At 33.0% G+C, this 23844-nt stretch overlaps 1 protein-coding gene across 1 annotated transcript in view; it reads right to left on the reverse strand.

The window, feature by feature from the left end:
• Positions 1–16604, reverse strand: part of LOC115878000 (protein lin-28 homolog) — a 55594-nt gene extending 38990 nt beyond the window's left edge. Inside the window, exon 1 of the mRNA XM_030894355.1 lies at positions 16275–16604. Coding sequence (XP_030750215.1) covers positions 16275–16302 — 28 coding nt within the window. The 5' untranslated portion in view covers positions 16303–16604. The remainder of the gene's footprint in view (positions 1–16274) is intronic.
• Positions 16605–23844: the final 7240 nt, after the last annotated feature.

Genomic DNA, 23844 nt, shown 5'->3' on the forward strand with positions numbered 1-23844 from the left:
TTTTTTTCGTATTGTTGCGGACCCATGTGGACTCGGCCTAACCTAACTAATATGTCCCGCCCCCATATCGTCGTTAATTTTACAAAATGTCGTATCTCATATTTCATAGTTTTCCAGAATGGAGGTTTAAAGGTTTTGTTAACTTTTGGATATCGGTTAAAGTAAATAAACATTTGCTAAATTATTTACTTGCCGGAAAAGTATAGGACGCAGAGATACGACACTTCGTGAGATGAAAGAGTATCATATTAGGTTTGAGTTTGTGGCTGTATCTCAAAACAGGCATTTTTTGAGATACGTCATTTTGTGAAATTAACGACGATATGACCTTAATATCGCATTAAAGAATAGACACCGTAATGATTCATTCGAACGTTCGAGAACAATCGAGTTCCACTGGAATGAAGGAGTACATACGAGAACATTCTAAACCTTCTCTATGCATCTAATGATCTAATGGACTATTCGAGAACTGTTTAGCTGTGGGCATATAAGCCGACGCCTGGGGCCTGAGGAGGACAGAAACAAATAGACGCATACAGTTGTCGCGCTAAATTCAAAATGAATTCCTTCTAGATAAATAGTTTGTAAATAGTTCTTAAAGTCTTTTATCGTTATTGTTTTGTTACTTAGTGTAAAATAAATTGTGTTTAAATAAATTAGACTTTCTATCCACACGGAACCGACGAATAAACGTAACAGTATGTTCATCCAGTTGCTGTCGTTCTTATAAAATTTGTGAACTTAATTTTAAATGTTCCGAGCCATTATAATGGTGCATGCGCTACCGAAAGTTGATGGAGCCAGCACTTCTTGGGAAAAGCGTTAGCCTTGCAAAAACGTGGAGCGCAAAAGAATGTCATTTACACCCAGCACAGCCATTTGAAAATTAATTATCATTATTAGCCACATACATGTAGTACAATTAAATCTTCTTCTTCGTCGTCTCTTCATGTCTGAAGAATCGTGACATTATGGCTATGTGCAGTTGGTGATTTTGATCTCCCATCGTTGGCGATCTTCCGCCTCTCGGAGATTTGATTGAAATGGCTGACCTGTAATATTTGCTATTTGGTCAAGCCATCTCGATGGTGATCGTCCTCTGGGTCTTCGACCTTCTACTTTGCCTTGTACTATGATTTTTTCAAGGTTGTCTTTACCTCTGCGAGTGATATGACCGAAGTATTGCAGGATGCGTCTACGGCAGATGTTGGATAATCGATCTGTGATACCGAGTTCATTAAGAATTGCCTGGTTTGTTCTTCGAGCTGTCCATGGGATACGGAGCATTCTCCTCCAGCACCACATCTCAAATGCAGCTATACTGTGTCTATCAGCGCTCTTGGCGGTCCATGACTCAGACCCGTATAGGAATATGGAGAACACCAAAGATCGAACAAGGGTTTTTTTGGTGTTTTTAGTAATGCTCCTATCTGTCCATATTTTTCTTAGACTCATCATAGCCGTCCGTGCCATAGCTATGCGCCTTCTTATCTCTCCTTCGCAGCCCCCATTATTTGTTATTAAAGACCCTAAGTATATAAATTGATCTACTCTTTCTATATTAGGGAGGAGGTTGTGTAATCGAACTGCACCACTTCTATCAATCAGCATAAGTTTGGTTTTATCAATGTTTATTTCTAGACCAAGGTTATTGCTTTCGATGGTAACTCTTTCCAGCAACCGGGCCATTTCTTCCTCACTTTTCGCTATCAGGGTGGTATCGTCCGCGTACCTGAGGTTGTTTAGGATTTTACCGTTGACTAGGATTCCTCCTTCCTCGCCCTCCAAAGCACGTCTCATGATGTATTCACCATAGGCATTAAACAAACTGGGTGACAGTATACAGCCCTGGCGTACCCCTTTTCTAGGTTTGAAAGGTTCCGACGTTTTGTTATCTAGGTTGACAATTGCCGTATTATTGTCATATAAATTGTTAATAAGAGCCACTAGATGATTCGGAACTCCCATTTCGCTCAGAACCTTCCATAGGCTTTTCCACCTCACACAATCGAAAGCCTTCTTGTAGTCTATAAAACACAAGAACATAGGCGAATTAAATTCTCGGGATTTCTCTATGAGTTGACGTATGTTAAATATTTGATCTCTTGTGCCTCTTCCTTTCACGAATCCGGCTTGTTCAGGAGGTATTTCAGGCGTCAAGTACCTCTGAAGTCTTCGGTCAATTATCCTAAGTAAGATCTTGCTTGCATGTGACGTTAGGGATATTGTTCGATAATTTCTGGCATTTTTGTGTGGATCCTTTTTTGTGAATTGGGATGAAAGCAGAATGAGTCCAATCTTTAGGCCATTGTCGAGACAGCCATACTTTATTGCAGATGTTATGTACTATTTTCACACCTTCCTCCCCTATCAACTTTATCATTTAAGCTGAGACACCGTCTGTTCCTGGGGTTTTGTTTAATTTGAGGTGAGTTATGGCCTCTTCCACTTCGCTCTTCAATATATTTGGTTCCAGTTCGTTTATTATGTGAGGTACTTGAACTTCGTTTACTACGTCTACTTCTTCCTTGTATAGTTCTTCGCAATATTGTTTCCATCGTTGCAATATGTCCTCGTTGTTCCACAGTAGTACTTCTCCATTTTCGTCCTCGATAGCAATTGTTACAATTAAATAACATCAATATAATAAATTTGAACTGTTTAGAATGTAGATAAGATATATTTTAAACACATTATTTTGGGTTTATTTTTTTTTATGAGTTCCGCGGAGTTCCGCTTTTAATTTAATAAAATTAAAATCACTAATGTATGTTGACACAGATATAAAAAAATCAGCTTTCCCAAATCTGCCCTTTTTTGAAATAGCCCCTTTATTTGCAGGGAGTCGCATTCATTTCTATACCAGTCCTGTAATATCAAGAAATTATTTTTTTAGTTTTAAGAAGACACATATTATTCTGAATTATGAATTTCTAAATTTATTATAAGCTTTTTTTCATATATTATTGACAATAAAAAAATCAAATGGCTGTCCTGGGTGTAAATGACACTCTTTTGCGCTCCACGCCAGGTGCGAACTGCATCAATTTTCGGTAACGCTTGGACTACTCTAGTTGAATAGAAAAATTTATAATATTTAAAATTAGCCCTACAAATGTAATAATAAAAACAATGTGTGGATAAAGATACGAAAAAAAAATAAATCTGGATTTTTGTCAACCTAAACATACCATTTTTCGGCAACTAAACCCGTAGGTCGCCCAAGATTTCAGTGCATGGCCTAAGGCTAGGCAATGCAATCAAATAGTCGGCCCATTGGCTCCACAAATGTATTGTTTACGCTTTTGCAACTAAATAGTCGGCCGACTGTCTCAAAAAAGCCTGATTATCCCAAAAAAAACTCGCAAGAGGACAGCAGACAAATACATAGCTCATTTAGAAATATGTAATAATTATTTTTTTTCCAATATACGATAATAATTTTGAGTACCGTATTAGGTAGTAATTGTTTTTTGCAAATTTGACTTCATGTGATGACAGTCATGGCAGTGTTACAATGTTGTGATCAATACATGTGTCTGAGCTAAATTGGTTAGAGTATGTAGTGAATATGGTTGGTTCTCTACATTTCTTTATATGGAAAAAGCTATCCCGAAAGCTAGTTTCTGTTGAGATTCTGTAGTATCATTTTTAAACAATAAATTATTTTATTTTCTAAATCTCTCGGTATTTGGAACCTTTATTGTTTCCTTTGAGCCTTCCCAAAAATCCACGATTCTACATTCTAAATACATTCTCTACATACTAAATATTCGGAACAAACAATAATCATAATAGATCTCGTAATAGATATAGCTCCATCATATAATTATTTTTATTTATTATATATTTATATTTAAGGGTTTATATTCTTGTTCTCTTTACTTATTAAATAAATAAGAATAGTTAAATGATTTTAAATCCCCAATATTAATTTATAATACAAAATATCTTATATGTTTTTGGATTCTTGGAATAGAAGGCATTCTGAGTTCAAAATGTTATTAGAAAACTGTTTAGCTAAAAAATAATATTTATCGTCTATTAGGTAGAACGTTTTCAATTACTTTTCATAGAAATGCCGTTTGATCGAAAAAATCTTTGGCTTGGACATGCCGATCAATGAGATTTACCATGCACTTTTATGTATAAAATGCTAGTGGTCTTCAAGCCAAGTTTATTGAGGTTTTTTAAACGTAATCCATAAGTGAAAATTTGAATGAAATGAATAACTGTTTCAAATATTTGAAATGAGAAAGTTTATATTTTTTTAACTTATATCATTTTAATTAACCATAATAACTTTGTATTATAAATTTTAGAGATCCATAATTATATACTCGTATAATCGCAGAATTTCTTTAACTTCAAAGTGTAAAGAAAGCTCATATTTAAGATACTGTTATAAGCATTTTCCTAGATCGATTATAATTAAACTGACACATTAACGTTGTATAATTAAAATAACAACTTATGTTTATATCTACCAATAAGGAATACAAATATATTTCATTTTGTTTAATGTCCATATATTTTTCCGACACCCTATTATTCTCGTGTTACATTCTCGTCAATAAGAAGGTAAATATTTTCATTTCATTTTCATATAATACCTACGTATGATATATCGTAAGATAGAAAATATATCATTTTATATAAAAGTCTAAATTGTGATAATTATATTAGCGGATAGGTTAATGTGATAATACCATATAGGGATAGTTCACCAGTAATTTTGTTTGATGGATATCCCCACTCGGGGACTCGAGTAACAAAAATCTAATAAATTACATCAAATATTGACAAGTTATTGATGAAGAAAACATGAGCGGTTAGACGATGTTATGGCGAAGAACAGATTATTTTTGAACAAGTAAAAAAAGCCGTACATAAAGCAGTCAGATATAGAAATATTAATTAAAATTTTAATAAAAATGGTATACAGTTTGTATTAGCCAAATAAAAGTTTGATAATAAACAAATGAGGTTGGTTCACATCATGGATTCATAAAACATGGTTTACTTAACAGAAATGCACAAAATAACAATTCAAGAGATGATTGGTTTTGGAAATAACTAATCATCTGTAGAATTTTACAATAACCAATCAATGTAGACTAATCGATAATAAATAAATGGGTTTAATATCATGGAAATGCACAACATAACAATTCACGAGATGATTTTAATATCGGATTCTAGTGTTATTTCCTCATGGGGTAGTATTTCATTTTGTATTGAGTTCTCCTGTTGAGGCTGGTATAATTCTTGAAAGTGTCTTACTCATGCCCGACTTTATATTTTTAATAGTTATTTCCTCGTTTAGTATTTTTTTTTCCTGTTCCTCAACATATTCCATACATTTCGTTGGCCTCCATAAAGATCACGTTGCATTTCAGCTGAGAAGTCTTCTCGGTCTTCTTTTTCGGCAGTTTTATTTGGTTGTTTTTTAGGGTTCCGTACCCAAAAGGTAAAAACGGGAATCCTGTTACTAAGACTTCACTATCCGTCCGTCCGTCCGTCCGTCTGTCACAAAGGTCTATCTTATGAACCGTTATAGCTAGACAGTTGAAATTTTCACAGATAATGTATCTATGTTCCCACTATAAGAACAAATACTAAAAACAGAATTAAATAGATGTTTATAAATAAAAAAGTACTTTCACTAAACATTATCTTTTAAGTAAGAATTTTACATAGAATTTTTCAAGGCCTCGGTGGCCGCGTGGTTAAAGCGTTAGGACTTTACGCTGCTATGACGTTGGAGCCGTAGTATGGCAGGTTCGAATCCTAGTCAAGGCGACTTTTTTTAATCGTTTTTTTTTATTTTTACATATTTATTTTTACTTTTTACATATTTATTATTGATTATACAATATATTGATTAATACAATGTGTTTCTTCATTTTTTTTAAATTACTTATACGCGCATTCAAAATTTCAGCTAAATCGGAAAAAAAGTTTATAATAATATTATAGTGTCTAATGTTGTATAGATAATGAATGGTACGGAACCCTTCGTGTGCGAGTCCGACTCGCACTTGACCAATTTTTCTGTATTGGTACTAATTTATATAGTGGTTATATTCTTCCTGAGTTCTATTGTTCGTATATTCTATACAGGGTCCGGCATCTGTAGCTCCTAGGATAAAGAAGTTTGGAATTTTGTTTAAGTGTAAACCTAAAATATGTAAAAGGATGTATTTTAGGAAAATATTTTAACTTCGATAGGGTGGCTCAAAAAAGTGTGAGTGGATCGGAATTATTTTTCCGATTATTCCCTGTATAATATTGCATTTTTGGCTTCGTTTCAGATCACTTTATATAATCCTAAGATATGAATAAATATAATTCGATAGTTTCAGAGATATTAATAAATAAATAAATTTTTTTTTTCAGCATTAAAAAGATTATTAGAATCGTTTTTTAAATGGAACACCCTGTATATTATTTTTTTTTATAGATGGAGAATTAAAAAATGAACATTTTTTGTATTTAGAGTATTTCAAAATGTTTAACGAATTCGCAGATATTCACGGTTTTATATTTCATATGGCATTTTCCATAGTAAATTTATATCAAAACCACCCCCAATGATTTTTCTCTCGTATTTTACCGTGGGGAGAGCCACATAAAATAATACTGGCGTGTATCTGTGAAACCATTAAAAATTTTGAAATACTTTAAATACAAAACATGTTCATTTTTTAATTCTTCATCTGATAAAAAAATAATATACAGGTTGTTTCATTTAAAAAAACAAAGTAAAATTATTTTATATTTTAGAAAGTTTGGCGTAGAATTTTGAACATACTGTATGATTTACGATATTATATTATAGATTACGATTACGATATTTATAGCAAAGTAGGTATAGACCATCTAAAGTAAATAATTAAAATAGTTTTGATTTCAGGACAGTTCTTGTATTTGTAATATTTTTTTAATGAAGGTTGAAAAAAATATATTTTTTATTTATTTATTATATCTGAAACTATCGAATTATATCTTTTCATATCTTAGGATTATGTAAAGTGATCTGAAAGGAAGCCAAAAATGCAATAATATACAGGGTGTTCCATTTAAAAAAAATCATTGTGATCCACTCACACTTTTTTGAGCCACCCTATAGAAGTTAAGATATTTTCTTGAAATAATTTTCTTCCTTTTACATATTTTGGGTTTACACTTAAACAAAATACCCACCTTTTTTTAATTTTAAGAGCTACAGATGCCCGACGCACTATTGCTGGACCCTGTATAGGCATCTTTTTTTCTGTTGTCAGTTAGTTCTTTTACTTCGTTAGGAGTACCCTCTCAAACATTCTACATTTTACATTAAAGGAGTACGGAGATACTACATACCGACTGCTCCACGAAGTATTTGCTCCTGGGGAAACAATCATGAAAATACTCCTCGAAAAAGGGGAGAGTAAAAGAATCAAGAAAGAGCCTGGCGTATCTCTATCAAAAGGCAAGAGACAGAGCGAGAACCCCTCACCCATGCTCCGGCAAGGAGAGAAAAAGCCACTATGGAAAGCCTGGAACATATCAGCAGCTTTGCCAGGACACTGAGTTGAAGAATGTAAGAACATTGAGTTGGCGAGTCATTAACTCGAGGGAGGGGGTCCATGGTCAGGTCATCACAATAGGAATTGATCTCAAATCCAAGAAGGCAGTAGAGAAAGGGAGATAAATCCTCTATTATATATTCGGGACAACACTGGCATCAGGTCTAAGGAGAAACCAAGTTAAAGAGGTGGAGAGAATTGAAACAGATCCTCCAACCTTCACCTCATGGGTACCTCAGCCATAACCGGAGAAAAGTTCCTTGACTGTGAAGGGCACAGAGGGCCAAACCCGAACCGTGGAAGGGTGTATACCTTTGTAGGAGGTAGATGTCCATTCCTCGGAGGAAGAACAAGGGAAGAACAATCTGTTGTCAGAGGAGGATTGAAAAAACTGTCCACCCTACAACAGGAAAATACCCATTATTGCGTAACTCAAGAAAGGGGGACACAATAGATCTTTAAGGTCGCGGTACTCTCACACTCATTCTACATTCTAGTGCACCAAGGTTTTGTGTTTTTTTCTGATGTTGCGTTGGTATTAATTTTCTGAGATATTAATTTATGAGTCCAATTGCTTCTATAGCACTATCTGTGATGATTTTCTTTATCTTTTGCTATGCTGTTTCTACATCGTCTTCATTGGTAAATGGGTTGTTTATATTTTTTTCAGCAAATGATCTTTGGTAATAATTATTCTTCGTACTGTCTTGTTACGAATTTTTTGTGGGGAAAAAATCTGCAGACCAGAGACCGTGTGCGGTACTTTCGGGGTGATTGAGGTACCTTATCCACTAAAAAAACCTCCACAAGCCGCTTTGAGTATCTCCCCGAGGAACTATCTTTCGGCATTACTTCTCGAGGAGGCGGTTTTACTGTGAACTGTGTTTTAGTTGCTTCGTCTAGCTTCTTTCTCTTTTATATCTTGGGTCGCTTTAAATTCTCCAAAATATCAGAAATTTCAGTTAGGAACAGTATAAAAAGACTAAAACCTAAGAAGGCTACTGGGGAGGATAATATTCCTTCTTATATATTTAAGGGATGTATGGATGAGCTGGCATACCCTTTAACATATCTTTTTAACTTGAAGTGTTAAAAAATTCTATTGTAACACCTATTTTTAAAGCTCAAGATAATAGAAATATAGAGAACTATCGCCCGATATGTATATTGAATTCTGTAGCCAAAATATTTGAATTATTACTGTATGAAGACATCATTCTGCATTTTTCAAACTTGTTCGTAAATCAGCAACATGATTTCTTGACAGACAGGTCCACATGCACTAACTTATTAATTTTTACTCAGGCAGCTTCGGAGGCGATCAAGGGTGGACATCAGCTCGATGCAGTTATGACAGACTGTGCGAAGGCATTTAACAGGGTGGACCATGGTCTTTTACTGAGAAAGTTGGGAATGGCAGGATTCTCGCTCCCAGCTCTGAAACTGATGCAGTCTTATTTGTCACATAGAACCCAACGAGTAAGGGTAGGGAGTTATCTCTCAGATTGTATATCTGTCACCTCAGGGGTGCCTCAGGGGAGTAATTTGGGCCCCTTACTGTTCGCAATATATATCAACGATTTACCAAGTTGCCTTAAACACTCATCATGTTGAATTTTTGCTGACGACTTTAAGATGTTTAGGACGGTCCATGGAAAGGAGGATTTCTTTCTTCTACAAGAAGATATAAATGCAGTTAATGCATGGTTTATTACTAATAGAATGTCACTAAATAAAGATAAATGCTTCTACACCACTCTCACGCGAAGACAAATACCGATAAATTTCAACTATCGTGTAGATGACACCATTTTGTGTAGAAAGGACGGGTTCAGGGATCTTGGAGTCGTCATGCAGTCAAATCTAAAGTTTAATGCTCATTACAATTACATGATAAGTAAAGCCTATAGGGTACTAGGATTTGTGATAAGAAATTCAAAGAATTTTGTCAATATATCGAGCATAGTAAAGTTGTATAATGCGTTAGTGAGACCACATCTCGAGTATGCTTCGGTAGTGTGGTTCCCTGAAGCTTATGTAAATAATAACCAAATAGAAAAAGTTCAAAAGAGATTCCTAAGATATCTCTATGTCAGGAAAAAACATCAATATCCATATATGATCTCCTACAGAAGCATGCTCGATACTTTTGGATTTGTGTCACTAGAAAGTAGAAGAATAAGACAGGCAATCTTATTTATTTTGTGTATAACTAATAACCTTAAATATAAAGATTTATTCTTAATTAATTATATAAGCATATGTGTTCCTAAGGTGAGACTGAGAGTAAGGGTAGTTAAACTAATGTTAAACCCTTTTTTACTGAGTGTGGAGATTGTTCTCCATTTAGAATTATGTTGGACCAGTGCAATAGTTTTCTAGGTAAATGTGATAATCTAGTGGATCCCTTTGATTGTAGACATCTAGGTATTATAAAATCGGCCTTAACCACCATATTTGGGGGGGCATTTTAATTGTTAGTATGTTCCTATCTCCTCTTCATGTTATATTATTTTTATTTATTAACTAGTTGTCTTTTAAATCTGTTTATGTCTGTTTGTTTTCTTTCTTTTGTAAATTTTAAGCTTAAGTGTGTTCAACTCTCTGTATGTAATTACAATTATTGATATTGTGTTTGTAGGGAGTATAAATAAATAGATAAATAGATAAATAAATAAATATCTATTAGTGTCTCTATAAAAGGGTGAACACTATTCCAATTTTCTGTGGATCGAATCATCTCTGGAACTAGATCGGAAATCTTAATTTTATCGACTCTTGGTTTTTTTGTATAGCACATTTCGTTCAGCTGACATTCCAAAATGGTATGCTCTACCGTATCAGCATTGGAGTCGCCATAGAGACAACTCGGGCTATCAATTAATTTTATTCTATATGGGTAATACCTGAAACAACCGTGGCCAGAAGGAAATTGGCTCATGGCGTAGCTCAGTTCTCTATATTCGCTATTTATCCAACACTCTAGGGTCCTTTATAAGTGTTCTAGTCCATTTACCTTTCCCATTTCTGTTTTCACTCCCTCTTTTTACACCATATTTCCAAAACTCTATTTCTACTTTCTTTCGCTGGTATTCCTGAATGTTCTTGCCTTTTCATTCTTTTTTCAATTTCTATTTCTATTGGGCCCATTGAGCCCATTGAGCTCAGAACTTGTGCAGCCTCCGCAGATATTGTCCCGTATCCACGACATACTCTTTTGGCTATTGTACTGCAAGAAGTTGCTCTCTATGTCTCCGAATTTTGCAGGTTTCTCCCCAAATTTCGGATCCATACAAAATTGTAGATGCTTGTACAGCAGCTAGCACTCGGCGTTTCGTTTGACCCAAGGTAGACCAGTTTGGTATAATTCTGGATAAAATGGCGCCCTGTTTTTTTGCTTTCAAAACTGTATGTCGGATATGCTCAGAAAAGCCTCCGCCCGCTTGGAAAACAATCCCCAAATATTTTTTTGTTTTCTTTGGTACAATTTCAGTTTGTTTCACATGAAAACGTACATTAGGTGATTTTCGGTTACCGACCAAAATAACTGCCTCCGTTTTGTGTGGCGCTATTTTAGTGAAGTGCCCAGAGACTTTTACCTCGGAATTCAATTACTCTGAATGTATTAATGTGAAACCTTCTGTATTGTGTTTTATAGATAAAATACTAAAATGTTTACCCATTTTTTTTTCGTTGCTTTTAATTCTTTATTTTAGTAATTTTTGTAAATTCTTAATTATTTCCTTCTTATTTTTTTTATTTTTTAATTCTTTTTCTAAGTAAATTTACTGAAATAAATAAATCTAATGCATAAGGTATACCTATTCTGCTTATATTCTAGTCATTGAAATTTTGATTGAAATCGAATTATACAGGGTGGCGCGTCATATACGACGCGGTTTTTACAAGGAGAACAAACGTTTATATTGAAGTGAACACCCTATATATTAATTGATTTTTCGATTCTAGTAAAAAAATAAAGGTTTGTTTCATTAGAAAAGTATATGACTAAAGTGTATAGTTTTTGAAATACATTCACCGGCAGGAAAAATCGGCACCTTAAAATTTTGATGTATTTTAAAGGTTAATAAATTTTGTTTTAATGGGCCGATTTTGATGATTTTTTAAGCAGTGTGTAGCCAATTTATTTGACATTTTTGTATTTTTTTCTAAATTAAAAATGAAACTCCCCATCTGTTAATTATACGAGGGCCGCAAAAATATTGATCCTTGAATGCTTAAAACAGCAAGTTAAAAATCATTTTATCATCTAAGTAGATATATCCTTTCTCGATGGTTTGTTTTTTGGTTCATTTCATTAGCTTTATTTTTGTTGGAAATATTCGCTTTTGAAGGAGACACTACCATTTTTTCGTAATTTTTACATTAAGACCATGCCTTTGCTTTTGGGCCTAGTCAACACACCTAGTAAGTTCTGGTCCCGAAGCAGGCCTTCTTGACATAAGATTTGCTTCATTTAATCTTCTTCTTATAGTCCGTTAATTAATATGTACGTTCCTTAAGTGCAATTCATTATCAATTTGAAAAGCTGATAAACGGCGAAGTTAGAAGTTCTCATACGAAGGTTCCTGGACGTCTAGATTGACGTACTCATGAACGTGGTCATAATTCAAAAACCACTTTTTATGTGTTTACTCTATGGTATTAAGGTATTTTTGGAATCGGAATTTTATAGCAAATTCACTGAACTAAACAAATATAGATATATATATATTTGACTCACCCTGTATATCTATAAAAAATATTTTTGAAATGTGAACTATCATTACACATATTTTGTAAAAAGTTTGGAAAATCTCAAATAGGAATCCTGATACAGAGCTTTTCCGGAATACGAAGCCATCTTGTATATATGCATTTGTATATGTGTGTTTATTTAAATACCAAATTATCTTTTTTTAGTTGTTTCTTGGGTCTGGAGGCTATGGTTAGATTAAAACAATAGTTTTTCGACGACGTTTCGCATTTATTGTGTCATGCTTCTTCAGGATTTTTTTTTTGGTCTTTCCTATGTCTTGGAGTGTTTAATACCGTTTCTTTACTGAGACTTGAAAAACTAGTGTTTTAATCTAACCATAGCCTCCAGGCACAAGAAACAACTAAAAAAAATTAAAAAAAAAATAATATATGTATAAGGCTAAAGAATCACTGTCAATAATTTAAATACTAAAGTGAAAGCAACGAATTTAAATGGGTAAACTTAAAATATATCTTATTAACAATACAATGCAAAAAGTTTTATAAAAATTCGTTCACAGTAACTGAATTCCAAGGTTTGTATCCCATAAAGTCTTAAAGCACTCCACGAATTTCTAATCCAACCTCATCCATTCATGAGTACACCTGCTCCGATGCACTTTCCGCAATTCTAACGAGGTCTTCGGTATATTTAGCCCTTACCATCAGCGCAACATCATCTACCTATGCTATGACTTCTACTTGTGCTGGGTATTCCATCCGAAGGAGTCCATCATACAGTACGTTCCATAGTAAAGGACCCAATATAGATCCCTGAGGTACACCTTTAGATACTTTAACTTCTGCATCTTCCGCTTAGATAAGCTTTTATATTTTACACTAAATATAAACTTATTTTCCAATGATATGTAAGTTCATTGATTATATTTTCCCAGTTAGCCGAGCTGAAGGCATTTTTGACATCCTCAGGCTTATTAGGGATTGAATGATAGATAACACGTCAGTAAGGTATTTTTGTTATATATAGAAATTGGTGGTCATGTAAAGATATATTATGTGTTATAATTATTATATCCTTGGATCCTTTAAAATAAATAAATAAATATGGTGTGTCTCTATTTTTAGTTATCGGTTAATTAATGTTATTGTCCTTGTTTGTCATAAGAAATTTTAGAAAACTTAAGTAGATTTCATGAATTTATTACATTAAAATTCCATATAGTTTTGTTTACACATTCTTGTGATATTGTGTGGCAATGCGACAAAAATTATTTCAGATAATTGTTCCTCCTTTTGACTGGTTTGCATTCGCAGTGCGTTTATGCGTGATCAGATATTGAAACTTTCTAAAAATTTAATAATATTCTTAGAAAAACTATTAACTTATTTTTTCATATATCATTTTCCAGTCTGATCAAATATCTTAAGCGTAAATTGTATGTTCGGCAAATCTAATATGGTAGCAGAAAAAAGTCTGTGAGTAAAGCAGATGTGGAAAATCTTGTTTTATTTAATCAAAATGGTCTGAAATAATAAAAATATGCGTTAAAGTTATATGTATAGAGAATACTTTTAGGATAAATAGTGATCTTAAGGTAATAAAAATAGTAAGATAAATAAGTTTATATAAATTTGCATTTACAAATAGCGATATTATATTGCGATCTAATGTGTAACACTAATTTAAAACATATGGTAATTTGGCATTAAATGTTCTTTATCATTAGGTGTTAAATGCAAATAATGCGAAATATTTTATTGTCACTATTTATTAGCAAAAAAACGAGAAGTCTAACTCTTCTCGAGAAAAATACTTTAAACATGGGCCATGATATTGCTTTAATATTTGACATTCATCTTCACAAGTCGCTGAATCAAATTATGATATTTTTTTTCTTTATTTTTTTAATTTTTATGTGTGTAACTCAGTTAAGGTTTTTAGTCACATTTAATTAAAGTTTTTTTACAATAACAAATAGACTTTTAAATAATTAGAAAACTAATCTATACATACTATAATGCAGGATAATGGAAAAGAAAATGTAGTACACTATTATTTATTACAGAAACTAAAGAAGTAAAGTGTTAGATATAAAAGTTCTTTTTAATTATACTAAGCAGTAAAATAAATCTAAAGTTATGAATTAGTAGTATTGTTTAAAAAATAAAAAATAAAATAAAGTAACAAACATTGTAAACATTGGTGTATAATTTTCGCATTTATATATGTTTCAACAGAAATAATGTTGCTAGAAATAAATAACATTAATATTATGAAAATAGTAATTTCAATCTTATATTTTTATAAACATAAAGTAATCAATATACATTTTGCTATGACCAATAAAAATTATATTTAATGGTAGTGTCTTTTAATTCAATAAATTACCTATTTGAAATATTTCAAGATATTTTTTACTTAAAAAATAACAAAATATGTCGATTAATGCAAATTAAATTACATACGTTTTTTTACAGATATTTTAAATATTTTTTGTTTAATATTTGTTGTATTGCGTTATTAGTTATTTTGTATTAATTTATTATAATAAAAATAAGGTACAATACAATTAACATATCCGTTTAATTTTTTTCCTATGCATCGTATTAAACAACTAAAATAATAATAATTTGAAAAATAAAAATTTAAAGAAGGTTGTTATACATAAATATTTGAAGGAAAATTAAAAATTCTTTTTAGTCCTCTGTAGTAAGAAAAAATTATTGAAATTAACCAATGCAACTGCATAAATAATATCAATATAGGAGGAAAGATATTTTACAAATTTTATTGGGGAAAATTGTAGAAATTATTTTGTAAAAATAGAACTAAAAGATGGGAATAAGAACATATATGTTGAGAAATCATGTGAAAACAACATGTTGAGAAACAAAGTAGGCTTTTATTTTTTCCTAACAACTTAATGTAAGAATTAAATAAAATATAAATACAAGAAAAAAATACCTAGTCATTATATAAAACAATAAATAAAACAAATTATAATTTCTAATTAAAGGAAAATATAATAATAATACAAGGTTAATATTATTTCATACAAAAAAGTAAATAAATAATAAAACTAATTAATGTGTACCAAATAGAATAATTTAAAAATGTTTGTTAAGCTGGTAGAGAAATAATCAAAGTGCAGAGTTATTGAGATTAACCATAGATTAAATAACATAATAAACTAGGTACTTCGTCAAATGTAGTTTGTTTATTTACCATTAAAATCCTGGTAAACATCAATACATAATAAGAACTAAATAGAATAATAAAAAACAAATAAGTAATTACACCAATTCCGGAAAAATAATTCAAAATATAGTTAATTAATAGGCAAAACAAATAAAAATATGTTTAATTCTTTTTTAGATTTTAGATAATCCCGGAATTTTCTTTAATATTAATAAAAAGTAAAATATAAAATAATTAAATAGATACAAGAAAAAATATAACCAGCATGCATAGATATTCAAAGATAGCGTTTATGCAGTTTCCTCAGTTTCTGAACAGAAATAAACATAAGAATAAAACAGAATAACAAAACAACAAATAATTTAAACAACAAACCGATATTGAAAAATAACAACAACTAGAAAACACTGTTTATAAATATGTATTAGGGTAATACTATAAAAATATCGTTGAAAAATTCTTAGTTAATAAGGCCTGTTACAGAAAATGTTTGTTTACCTCCCAAAAAAGTTTAAAGACCTACAAAGTATTAATTTACTTATAACAGGCATCTACGGCGTGTTATTGTCTTGGAAATTTGAAGAAAAAACAACAGGAAACGTGGGAAATGTTTGATATCTTTAGTAAATATGTTTATTCAAATCGTGATCTCTGGTTACATTACGCATCATAGGCGAAGTTGTTGACCAGCGTGCATTATCGCCGGCATAGTTCGGCGTGTTGCCGTTACTCTGCCGCATTCTTTGCTATTATTTGAGAACTAAATTCTTATCTGTACGTACCTTTACCACCATCCACTTCCTCTGCCATAGTACTACACGAAAATCTCGAAAAACCGAAAAAAATAAAAACCAATTTCCGTTCAAAGTGGTCGAAAATAGTCAGGACATTATTTTTCGGGAGTGAAGCGGTCGTAGTAAACAATCTCTCGGGGCCTCTAGCTTTCAACTAGTGCAATAGACACACTCACACAGACCCACACACGCACACCACAAGAAACCTTAAAACTTGTACACCAATAGAAACCACAGTTCTGTGCGGCCGCATGTCGCGACTATCGTCCTTCTGTTGTGAGAACTTAGAGCCGAGAATGGCTCGAGCGTCGTGGGGTCCGATGTGAATTCGAAAATGTAGTCGTCGGGTGCGTGCGTTTGAACTTTGTATATAGGGAAACGCATAGTTTACTATCTATATCCTACTAGAAAGAGCGATGCGCGTTCATTCATAAGATTCCTTAGGCGTGTTTTTAATGCTATTAAAATATTTTATTTTCAAAACAAACACGCTGTACGCGGGGCTTGCTCAGAGTAGCAAATATTGTTAATTTTTTAAAAATAAAATAGTTAAATTTTCTGTTCTTAAAGGGGAGTTCATAAGTTTATAACTAGTATTACTTTTATTTAATTTCAAAGATTATGAAACAAAATATAAAAATATGACAAATCTGTAGGCGAATATGAAAATTACGTCTGCTGATGATGATAGCACGCTCGGCGAAACTCAAATTCACAGTGATATGATGTGCTTTTGTAGCATGATAAAAATGTTCTCGAGTGAGCCACCACCTCAAGGAAGGCAACGGTAAACCACCTTTATTATATTTGTTTTGTACAGCCTCTTGACCAAATATGATGTTCGGATTCGGTGATAAACTGTAGGTCCCGTGTACTTGTGTGAAACACTGATGCCACCCACACATCACAAGTTCCTACATGCGAGTTTCTTATAGAAGATGCGAGACCTTGTCGTTTGTGGGGAAGCTTTTGGTCAGGTGCTAGGGGGATCCCCTCTGGCACTTTGGCTAGGTTTAAGGAGCATCTCATTGCCTTATCCCTGGCTGCAGTGTTGTGGCCATGGAACAGGGAATTTCATCCACACGTATAACGATGCTGATGGGATGGGAGCCCTCTACTATCTGTGGTTATGTATCACGGATAGAGGATGTGTGTTTTAGGGTCTTAGCTTAACCGCCTGGGGCAAGAGGAGACAACCGCACCAAAAACCTAAATCCTATGATGGCGGGGCTCATATTTGTAAACAACGTCCATGATAGCGATTCGGTTCTGGGCCGAACCAGGGCCATGTAAGTGAAATATTCAAAATGGTTCCAGCAAAAGTTTCCCAATTATGACGGGTGATGGCGCTGATCGTCAAGATTTTTGGACGGGGATTTTGCTTACCGACAATACGACGTGAGCTACGACCGGGCCATGACCAATCAGAACGATCAGTCTTTCTTGGACATTTGCCGCGGAAGTGTGTGTTAATTTCTGTTGTGAAAAGTGTGGTTGTGTTTGCAGTTTGATTTTTCGGTTTTGATATTATGTTAAAATTAATTTTGAAGTATTGTATCACCTGTTTTTATGTAATAGTACTTTTTTTAGTTCTATGATCTGATATGTTATGATTTGTTAATGCTTGTTTAACAATGTTATACCAAAGAGGTTATTCTTAATATATCAATTTGCATAGCCTACCTATTTTTATCAATAAACTTTGTAGATTTTCAGATTATTTAATTCCTTTTGTTTCCGTTTGTAATTTTATTTTTAAGACATATTATGTGATTGTTTCAGATAATATGTTTTAAAAATAAAATAGCGAATAAAAATAATTAAAATAAAAAAGTGTATTTTACAATTCCCCCCGGCCCCGCACCCCTTTGGCTAACCTGCAAATGTCAGCTTTGTCGAGAGATGGCGTTACGAAAATGGAACCGATTTATTACAAGGAACTTGGGCTTCTTTTTCGATAGTATTTTCTGTGGGCCGAACGATACCGCGTAAACAGCATAGGATATCGCAAATCCGTTTGGTAAATATCATCCGTGATTCCAAATTTTAACTGCGTTGACTCTTCTTATAAACACCAGACGATATCGCGAAATTTATTAATGGGTTGCTCGTTGCTCGTAATCAGCATTCAGGATCGCAAATTTTGTTTTTCAACACGAATTAAACGAGCTAAAAATAAAAAAAGGTTTCAAGCGGCCACCCCTTCCAATAACAACCACGCATATTGCTGCTTAACTTTGGTGATCGTACGAAAAAATACACGTGATTGTTGATTTACAAATATTTCAATTATTATAGAGGACTATAAAGTAAAACTAGTAAATATTGTGTCGAGAAATCAACAGAAAATAGATTCCCAGATGACACTATTTTGTGTTTAACCAACTTACATACGTATGCAAATTACTTAAAATAAAATAGAGATATAATATATTTTCCACAGAACTCAATATAAATTTTTAATACCTATCTTTTCTTAAAAAAAGATGTGTCCTTAACTATAAAAAATATTCAAGAAGGAACTAAGTTACAATCTTCTTGATCTTCTTGTACTAGAAAAAATCAAATTTTACCTGCAAAGAAACCACACAAACTGGTCAAAGTGGCTGTTTAAAAGAGGAGTTAAGTTAGTTAAAATTTGGAATCACGGATGCTATTTACTAGACGGGTTTGCGATATCGTATGCTGTTTACGCGGCATCGTTCGGCCTAGAACTGAATCGCGATCATGGAAGTTGTTTACAAATATGCTGGCGGGACCAGGTCTAAGGGATGCGTGGTTAGATAGAACACTAGCCTTTACTGGTCTCAATTAGTGTTTTTAACACAGCCATGGCACTCTAGATTGAAATTGTCTTAAGCGAAAATGTCAAAAGTTGACATATAATATGTCATTATATTCAGAGTGTCATTTTCTACCGAATAAAGTAAAAAAAATACCGATGGTGCCATATAAAAATAAAAAGTTGTAGTCATTTCCGTTGAAACAGGAAGTGACAAAAAACTATTGAATACGTCAAATTTAAATTTAAACTACGCGACGCTAAATTGATTTACGTGGTGGATAGAAACTTCTTCTATTGGTTAGTATGAAATAAATGAACGAATCGCGAAAGCACTTCTCATGCTTGCGTAGTTTAAAGTTGTTGAATGAAAAGGACCGACTTATGTGGATTTTGTATGCTCCATCTCAAAGAATTGGCTTCAATTTCTTTTCCTTACTAGCAATATAATCTTATAATATATATTTGGTTGGCAACAATGAATTTAAAAATCGCGCCCCCGATTACGTCACTAAAAGTTTAATTGATATCAAATATAGTTATAGCATTGTTATAGATAAGGAAATACTAGGATATAATGGGTGGTTTGGTTGCAAGAGTTTTGGGTGGACAACAGAAGACGTCGACTGTAACTTGGGGACATCTATTGATAGAACTTCAAGAAAAAAAATATTAAGAGATATCTGTCAAGATAAATTCCTGTAAATTATTTTTGTAAGTTAGAAAGTTGAGCGCTATGGGGAGTAATAGTAACACAAAATCGATAACATCATTTGTTTTAATTTTCCTAATTGAAGTCTCTATATATTCTCTCGTCACTCTGATCATTTACAGATAAGTTCAATACGTAATTTCGGAGATCAAATGATTCATGTCTTATTTTTTTTCCAGTACGTAGTAACGATGCATATTAACGCTCCCGAAATTTCCATGAAACGCAATAATGAATGGATGTGACATTGGGTTCAAGTGCGTATTACGCATAATCATTTGAATACAGATCCGGCTGTTGTTTATCAAACCACATTGATTATGAAATCCAATGTGGTTTGACTTTTATATTATAATGAAAATACGCACCGGGTAACAATAGTTCTCAAGATTAGGTACATATCGATCTGTTTGAACATCAAAACAAAATTTATTTCTATTTTTTTATAGATCAGTAAAATCAGAAAATGGCTTTAAAGGTGTAATCAAATTTAATGAAATAGAACTGGAAAATTTGGTTTCATGGTAAATTCGACTTGCTTTCGAGCCCGTTTTAAAATATATAAAATAGGAAAGGTGGGAGCTGAACTTTAAAAAAGTCTAAAAAGTATATTATTTGTAAATTAACTTACGTTTTAATCAAATTTTCCTTTAAATTAAAAAAACTGAAAAATTGGTAAAATAATAAACGTCTTGTAGTTAATACAAATATTGTGTTAAGGAGATTCCGTGGGTTCTCTAATCCAAAAAAACACGATAAAGAACTATTTACGAATTTACGAACGAATTTATTTTCTAGAATTAGAAATATTCTAACTGTACAATAGAATAATTATCTAGGAACTTCGCCAATTTGTCACAATTTACTATTACAAAACTCCATTCAAAAACTAAACTGAACTGCCGAGCGCGAGGAGCAAATCATACGCAGTTGATCGTGGTAATTTCTATTCTAAAACTCTGTTGTATTTTTTTTGTGTCCAGAAAGTTCTTCAAAGCATCCGGGATTTCCCAAGTATAAGAGATGGCGCGTTACTCAATTCCCGAAAGATGTCGCCACGCTTCTTGACAATATAAACACCAATGACTAAAGAATACAAGGATACATTATAACACCCGAGACCAAACTGTGACCATTCTTCCCAACAGTCCCATGGCACATATTTTTCTTAACATAGCCGCTTGAAGCGATATTTATATTTTTGATAAATGTTTTGACTACGCCTATGGTATATGCGGTGGTATGATACTAATTAATTTAGTTTTACGAAAAAAACGTATTAAAATGTTAACAAAAGGTACAAAAACAGTATCGACATATAGCACATATTAAGTACATATTAGTGATGGGAAAAACCGATTAATTTCAATAATCGAGTACCCGAGTACTCGAGTTTCAAGCAATTGCAATAACCGAGTGATCGCTCGAGCGAAATATCACTCGTATTTAAAAATACGGGTTTTCACCCGTCGCTTGTGGTAAGTACTCGTTAACGCCAAGCGTCAAGCTGTAAGTTCCGTGCGCAGTGATGAATGGCAGGTAGCAAGCGGCGAGCGATTTGCTTGATCGCTTGGCTTGATTTAGTTTATTTCAAAGCATTGTCGATGTAGGTCGTAAAATTTTGTCACTCCGATACGCAATAGATACGGATAAATATATATACGTGTCGTATAAATTTGCTACCTGCAATGTATGTAGAAAATTCGCTTTTTATCGAGTATGTCACATTAAAATCGGATTTCAATTTATTTCATTCCAGGATCGCTTGCGTTCGTCGCTCGTAACTCGTCACTTGCATCGCTCGTTCATAATCGAGCAATGTCGGTTATTCAATAATCGAGTACTCGAGCGAATTTTCGCTCGAGTTATCCCATCACTAGTACATATAATATCAGAAAAATAATTATTATCGAATTCAATAAAAAAAGTCTAAAAAAGTGGAGTGGACTGTTTATTTACCTCTAAAACGTAACTCCTGGCTCTTTTTTTTATCATTGCACCTTATACACTTGGAAGCTGAACAAATTACCATTGTAATATAGTTTATACAAAGTTCACTACCACACAACCAACTCTTAAAAATTACTAAAATTGTCGTTGATGACCTTGAAAGCTGAACAACTAATCACCATTGTAATAAAGTTTATACAAAGTTCACTACACACAAACTATTAAAAATCGCTAAAATGGTCGCTGGTGACCAACTGATGACTCATTCGTTACTTCCAAAAAAATGGCGTCTAAGATCACAAATTCTGCTGCAGCCGTAATATGGGCGTTATATATGTCCTTGTATTTTTAAGTCTTTGATAGTGTGTTTTCGCTCTTCCGACAGATGTCGCCATACACCTTGACAGAATATATATTTCTGTACTTTTTTTCCGAAATACAATTTATGAGACATGATGATTTTAGAATATCTGACATATGTCTGAAAATCACATTTAATCACATAGTCATCAAATATGTAGATACGTACATAGTTTTTGGTTAATCATAACCCTAAATCATTTTTGGAAATAATAATTTCAAATTCTATTAGTCCTAGAGCTGGGAGTAAAATGAACTGCCTGATAATTCAAACCTTTGCGGTACCTTATCTTATTTTTTTGTTACTTTGGTTACCGGAATTGCAATAGCGTACTTACCATTTCCTATTATAAAACCGCTCGTCTGCCGAGTCTTCGCGGTCACCGTTGCTAGATACAGCTGTCAAAATTTTGAAAAAATTGATATTAACTTACCACATTATTACCAACGTTGGATGGTGTTTGCTACATCGTGTGGGACCGGTTTAAGCATAAGACATAACAAAATGATTTTCTACTTCGCTGATTAACTTGAATGCTCAGGATTGCTTGAATGCCTGATTAACTTGAATGCTCTGGAGTCAGAATAGGAAATATGAGAATCAAGATTCCTTTAAGTATCCTCACTTTGAAGAATGGAAAATAAGCGGACCAACATTTTTGAATGTTCAAATGATAATCGAAGAAGTTTGAGCAACGCCTGCAGTTTGCGAATAATCGTTAAGTCAAGTAATAAAAGTAAAACAAGTTAAGTCAAGTAATAATATAGGCTTGTTTACCTCTTTTTTGAAAATTGTTGCAAATATACCTGGAAAACTGTTATGTGCTTAAATAAGCACATTAAAATTAACAAGAAGGAGCTCGGTGGCGTAGAGGTACAGGCTCTCGTCTACCAATCTGAAGGTAGTGGGTTCGATTCCCACACCCGGCATTTCATCAGCCGACTATTTTTATTAAAATAAAAATAGTTTGGGTACCTAGGTCGACTCAGCCTTAAATGAGTACTTGGGATTCACAATCCCGAGGTAATAATAGGCGGTTGAAGCGTAGTGCTAGCCACATTACCTTCCTTGTATACCGAACGGCTCTAGTATGGCAAGCTGTACCTTGCTACTCCCAAGGCGTTAAACGCTATGTACGGGAGCTATTATTATTAAAATTAACAAGAATGAAGAATGCAATCTATTAAGTAGTAATTTTCATTTAAGATACATTTCAACATTTTGAATAACTCATACTCCAATTAATTGAACAAAAGGAAGCAACCAAAAATATCCGGAGACATGAGTAATCATTAATCAAACCGGTGGTTAGATGAACATTAATCACTCTTCTTCTAATGACAAACGTAACATCAAACCTGCGTCTGTGACATTGTCGACATTTACTTTACTTTACAGTATTGTCAACGTGTCGAAGTCGACAATAAAAGTGGACGCTTTGACGGCGAACTCTAAATTCACTGCTAAGTATTTTGTTTGGACCATAGACTTAAAATAAAATATTTGAACTCTAAATGAGTAATGTTTTTATTTTTTGGCTTTCTTCAGTTGCAAAATATCCAAATAGTTTCCAGAAATAATCCTGCCATAACTGTACATTTATATTTTTTATTGCCATTATTCTTAAAACTCTAATTTATTTATTTGTTTATTCATTCATTTCTATTTGACATGGTTACATGTATTGGAGTTGTCATATAAAAATTAAAGTAAAAATAGAATAAAATAAAATAAAGCCAAGCAGAATTATAAA

This window comes from Sitophilus oryzae, unplaced genomic scaffold (assembly GCF_002938485.1).
Source record: "Sitophilus oryzae breed Bouriz unplaced genomic scaffold, Soryzae_2.0 scaffold_1062_pilon_pilon, whole genome shotgun sequence".
NCBI lineage: Eukaryota > Metazoa > Arthropoda > Insecta > Coleoptera > Curculionidae > Sitophilus > Sitophilus oryzae.